This window comes from Durio zibethinus, chromosome 20, assembly GCF_047325235.1.
Source record: "Durio zibethinus cultivar Kanyao isolate XHJ-2024 chromosome 20, ASM4732523v1, whole genome shotgun sequence".
Lineage (NCBI taxonomy): Eukaryota > Viridiplantae > Streptophyta > Magnoliopsida > Malvales > Malvaceae > Durio > Durio zibethinus.
The window spans coordinates 2,253,855-2,259,466 of NC_143181.1; the positions used below are offsets into that span (position 1 = coordinate 2,253,855).

The 5,612-nt window shown below is 28.1% G+C and overlaps 1 protein-coding gene across 1 annotated transcript; it reads left to right on the plus strand.

The window, feature by feature from the left end:
• Nucleotides 1-491: 491 nt before the first annotated feature.
• On the plus strand, nucleotides 492-5,052 carry LOC149513026 (patatin-like protein 2). Its single transcript, XM_089749305.1, has 9 exons — nucleotides 492-561; nucleotides 1,010-1,091; nucleotides 1,397-1,481; nucleotides 3,378-3,458; nucleotides 4,034-4,195; nucleotides 4,295-4,387; nucleotides 4,444-4,593; nucleotides 4,693-4,856; nucleotides 4,944-5,052. Exons 1-9 carry the CDS (start codon nucleotides 492-494, stop codon nucleotides 5,050-5,052), a joined length of 996 nt encoding a protein of 331 aa, XP_089605431.1.
• The last annotated feature ends 560 nt before the right edge of the window (nucleotides 5,053-5,612 follow it).

Genomic DNA, 5,612 nt, shown 5'->3' on the forward strand with positions numbered 1-5,612 from the left:
ATGATTGATTTTGTTGTCCATCTATTTGAAAAAGTTAATCACTGATACCTCAATGTGCCCCATGACCTTTAGAAAAATGATCAAGCCTTAAATTACCAAAGCTATTATTCTCATGTCTCATTCATCCTCTAAGTGTTTGACGATGTAATCGTGCAAGATTTCCCATGAGATGTAATCACTTTTACCTTTTGTTTAGATATATGAGTTCACATTCTGAGTGAGACATCCATCATACAAATAATTTTCTTTCGAGATCCAAGTTTTTGACCTTGGTAATAGATTTTATCTAGATTAACGAGATGCAACAATAAGAATGTAGTATATTCTTTGATCATCAAAGTCATATCTATCTCGTTGAATATGAAACATGTATAAACAGGATCCCAAAATTGAACTAGAGCTCTTATAAGTTGGTTTTCCATAGGCACCTTAAGGAATGAAGCAATATGACTATATTTTTCCTCAAAAGCCATCCTTTTAGAAATTCTTACATGACGTCAGATCTCAACCAACTCAAAGATGTCATTTTGCTGAAGCCCCAATTTGATTTTTTCAAGCAAAGTTCTCTTTAGATTCTTTCAGACAGTTTCTCATTCTATTTTGGGTTTTTAATGATAGAGTTATGACCTCATTATCTTTTTCATACATGGTGGGCTTCAAAGCTGAAAGCATCATAATGGTGTTTTCAAAACAAGACAAAAATTTTTTTGACTGATATTAGCACATTGATAAGCACATCTCATATGTAAGTGTTTATGATGGTGCATGATCATGATACAAAAAAAAAGTAAAACAAATTAGGGTTAGTAACTGTATTAAAATAAATATTCCCTTATCTATCTTAATTTAAGGTATAATCCACAAAAAATGGCATGGCTTTATCTAAGGTTGTCTTTTTAAGATTCACATGCAATGTTTGATATTTAACACAAGCTCAAAAGGTTCCTAAATTAATCCTCACTGTCATCCATTTTGGACTAATAAGGCCCTCAATCTTCACTCATAACAGGTTGCCAATGGAAAATGTTCAATTTGAGTGAAAAGTATTTTGTTAGCACAAGTGGAGACATTATAACCTCACGAAAGCAAAGGTACTCTATTCCCTCCTAAAAAGGGACAAATTTAGGAGTCCGACTATAGAGTTCGTGCATGAATGCAAATGTGCACGTGTTTGAGGGAACGTAACAATTATTAATCGAAATAAATTCAACAATATAATTGGCAACAATACAAAACAAATAACATAATAAAACTAATGCAACCATCAAATTTTTTATCTTATTATCACTTTAAGATGAGATAAGGAATTAAAATTAAATATCAAAAAACTATAAAATCAAAGTTTGGATAACACATGTTTAATTTTTGGCTTAACTTTCTAACATCCCAAATGAAGTCGCCAAGCTGTCATAACAATTTTTCATCCGAGGGGCTTGATCTCTAGACTTGATGAAATTTATAGAGTCACCACCAATCTTTTTGTAAGATGTGATAGGTCACCCAAAAATATTATCTTTTAATAAAAATCTTAAAATTAATTAAGATTACAAAAAGTTGTTTAGGTTTACGGAATCGGTATTAGGTTCAAAATGCAATTTATGAGTAAATAAAGTATTAGCACTCTCAAGTCGTTTGTTCGAAGAATAGTACTAATTAAACATGTGTTATCCTTTAATTTTAACAATATATTTTTTTTATATTTAAATTTAATTTCCTTAAATTTATTTATGGAAAATATTTTTTTTGTTGTGAAATTATTATTATTATTATTATTATTATTATTATTATTATTATTATTATTATTATTGTTATTATTTTCATATTCTATAAATTCTTTAACGCTTTAGAAAAATTTATTAAAAAATTTTATTTAAGAAAAATTTTGAAAAAAATTGACCATTTACAAAATTCTAAAAATTTCATCATAGGATATTTTATTTATTTATTAAAACTATTTTTAGGATTATTCCGATTATTTGACAAAATTTCAAAATTTTATTAATTGATTTTAGAATTATCCCTACTTTTCAATGAAATCTTAAAAATTTTAAACAGATTTTAGAATCATCCCAACTTTCTGATGAGATCCTAAATATAACCATTTTTTTTATTGATGATAATTAAAAGATCTAATTAAATATTTAATTAATTTTTATTGTGATTATATTTCTAGTTTTTTGTTATTATTTTTCTTACTATTTAAATAAATCTTTATTTAATAAAAAAATTAATTATCCCAATTCTTTAGTAAAATCTAAAAATATATATTTCTTAGTAATAATTAAGAGATTTATTTAATGAAATATTTTTATTATTATTTAAATAAATCTTTATTTAGTAAAAAATAATTTTTAGATTATCTCAACTCATCTGGCAAAATCTAAAAATATTTTTTTTACTTGCATTAATTAAAGAAAATTGAACACTTTCAATTTTCTTTAAAAATTAGATTTTTGGAATATTTATTCGACTATTCAATTATTATTATAATTTCTTGAATTATCCTAACATTTTAGCGAAGTTTAAGAAATATTTTGCTTGTAAGAAAAACTTAATTCAAAATTTTTGTTTTATAATTAAATTTTTTATAATTATACTTTTTAAGATTTTATTCATTTTTATTTTAATAAATCTACCCTTTTATTTTAATTTTCTATTTTTACCATTATTTATTTATTTCTCAAAAAAAATAATATCATAAAATAAATAAAACAAAATAATCAAATCAAATCAAACAAAAAAGAAAAAGAAAAAGAAAAAGGAACCTCACCACTGTGTCGAGTCAAGCATGAGTCCACACGCAAATCCCGACACGGGTCAGGTATAGGTCAACAAATGAAAACAATATCGCCTATAAAAAACCAAAATCATTTTTTTTCCTTTTTCATTTCTCTCTCTCTACCCCAGAAACTGTAAAACTCAAATTTTCTCTCATCGATAGCCTTTGTTTTTTAGTTTTTGGCTAGTCACCATTGTGCCATCATCGAAAACTTCAAATAGCCCTGGTAAATTCAAACTATTCCTAAATCTCAGCTTAATTTTCAAATTTTGGTAGTAAAAAAATTTATCCAATCGTAAAAAAATTCAAATTTTTACAGTTTCCAGTGGACTTTAAAAGATTTTTAAAAATTCAAAAAAAATCAAAATTTCAAACACCCTGAATGAAAGGAAATGTTCTCGATTTTATTGGTTTTGGTTTTTGAAAAAAAATTTTGGCTTTTTTTTTGTTCCTTTACTAAAAAAGGATTGTGATTTTTTTTACTTGCGTGTGTTTCCTTTATTCCTCTAGGTTCTCCATTCTTTGCTTGTAAAAATTGGTTCTATTTATGGAGTTCTCTGATATTTAAATCTCAAATTTTTTGGGATTAAGATTACAGATTGTCAAAGTTTATGTTGTTTCTTTCCAAAAACCTCAGGGATTTTCAAGCACCATTAAAGACTTTTGGTTCTTCCTTTCTGTAAATTAGGCAGTAATAAAGGATTTTTAGTACATTAAATGCACTATGACTTTATGTAAAAAATAAAGGAAAGAAAAAAATAAATGTAAGCAAGAAAAGAAAGAAAAGAAAAAGGTGTCAAAAGAAAGAAATGAAAATATAATCATACTAATAATAATAATAATAATAATAATAATAATAATAATAATAATAATTTAAAAGCTTAATGAAAATGATCTAGTATGAAAATAACTTGATGAATTCAATTAACATATTTGATCATATTTGAATGAAATTGAAAATCAATTCCAATATATTTTAACATAAGTTTGGTTTCTCGAACAAAATAAGTGTTTATATAAATATATATATATATATATAAAAAGTGTCCCCAAGACTCCACTTTCATGTGCATGTAATGAATGTCATAAAAAAACAAATTGAGGATAGCTTTGGGCATCACCATTTCACAAACCAACCTCGGAAGGTTCAAGCTACCAGGTTCTAATTCTCTTCAAAACTCACCTTTCATGAACCTTTGCCTTATCATGTCAAATTAATATGAAATAGTTCCTATGATGTTGTGCTTCAACCAGGTGAAGAGTGAACCTAGTTTAGATGTCTTACTGTCGAACATATGCACCGGAACCTCAGCTGCACCAACCTATCTCCCTGCCCATTACTTCAAAACCGAAGATAACAAAGGGAACGTGAGAGAATATAACCTCATAGATGGTGGTGTGGCTGCAAACAACCCAGTAAGTGAATCTCAAAAGATACTGAATTAATTAGTAATAATTTCTTTTAGCTATAGCAATTATAGTTAAATATATGTATATTTTAATTTGGCCATTCAGACTTTAGTCGCAATGGGCGAAGTGACGAAGGAGATCGTTAAGGGAAACCCTGACTTCTTTCCAATTAAAACTTTGGAATGTGGAAGATTTCTGGTTATCTCCTTGGGGACTGGCTCTCGAAAAGCTGAAGAGAAATTTAGTGCAAACAGGCAACGGAATGGGATTTGTTAGGTTGGTTAACTAGCGGTGGTTCCATCCCCTTCGTTGATGCATTTACTCAGGCAAGTGGAGACACGGTCGACCTCCGTCTTTCTGTAGTATTTGAAGCCCTTCATTCTCATAAATACCTCCGTATTCAGGTACAATCCATGCATTTGCACTCAGCCTAAGCTTCCAATGGAAAATATAATTCTTAACTTTAATCTGCTATTTTTAACATCGTTGAAAATTGTAACCAGGATGACACATTAAGTGGGGATGTATCTTCCGTCGACGTAGCGACTAAGAAGAATTTGGATGAAATGGTGAAAGTTGGTGGACTGTTAGAGAAGCGAGTTTCTATCTTGGAAACCCGTGTCTTTGAACCTTTCACTCAAGAGACTAATGAAGAAGCTCTTAAAAGGTAGAGTAAAAACTTTTGCAATTTCTTGAGCCAAATTTGCATAAATCAATCATTTTGGATTTATTTGAAGAAATTTTGATCTTATAGGTTTGCAAAGTTACCGTCCCAAGAGAGGCATCGTCGGCAATCGAGGTCACCCAAGGGAAAGCTCATGAAGAACATCAAAATAGTGTTAAGGATTAGTGATTTTCCCTAATTGCTGCTAGAGAATATGTTGCATTAAGCTCTTGGAGCACAAATAATTCAATTTTATGATTCTTTATTCAACTTCTTTTTAGCTTTAATAAATCCCAAATTGGATAACAAATGAGAATTAATATATAGGATTTTTATCATTTTCTTTGGATTGTAAGTGTTTCATCAATAATAATTCTTAATTTCCTCAATTTTTTTTTGGAATTCAATTTACTCCCTTGTTTACAAATCGTCATAACTTAAGAACAAAAAAAATCTCATAAATTAGTTAGAGAGAGCAGTTTTTTTATGCAAAGGAAATGAAGGACCAAACTAGTTGGCTTTTATTTTATATATTATACATTTTGAAATTACTCGCATGTTGTTTAGGAAAAATTACAATTTATACGTTATTGACGGAAATGTCATTTACATATGAAGTCATAATACAATGCACTGTGCTAAATAAAGATATTTTTTTATATTTTATTTTAATGATCAAAGAAAGTGATGCAATGACTTTTTTTGGCTAATTGTCTAAGTGAAATCTTAGCAAATTAAATTTGAGTTTGACTAATTTTC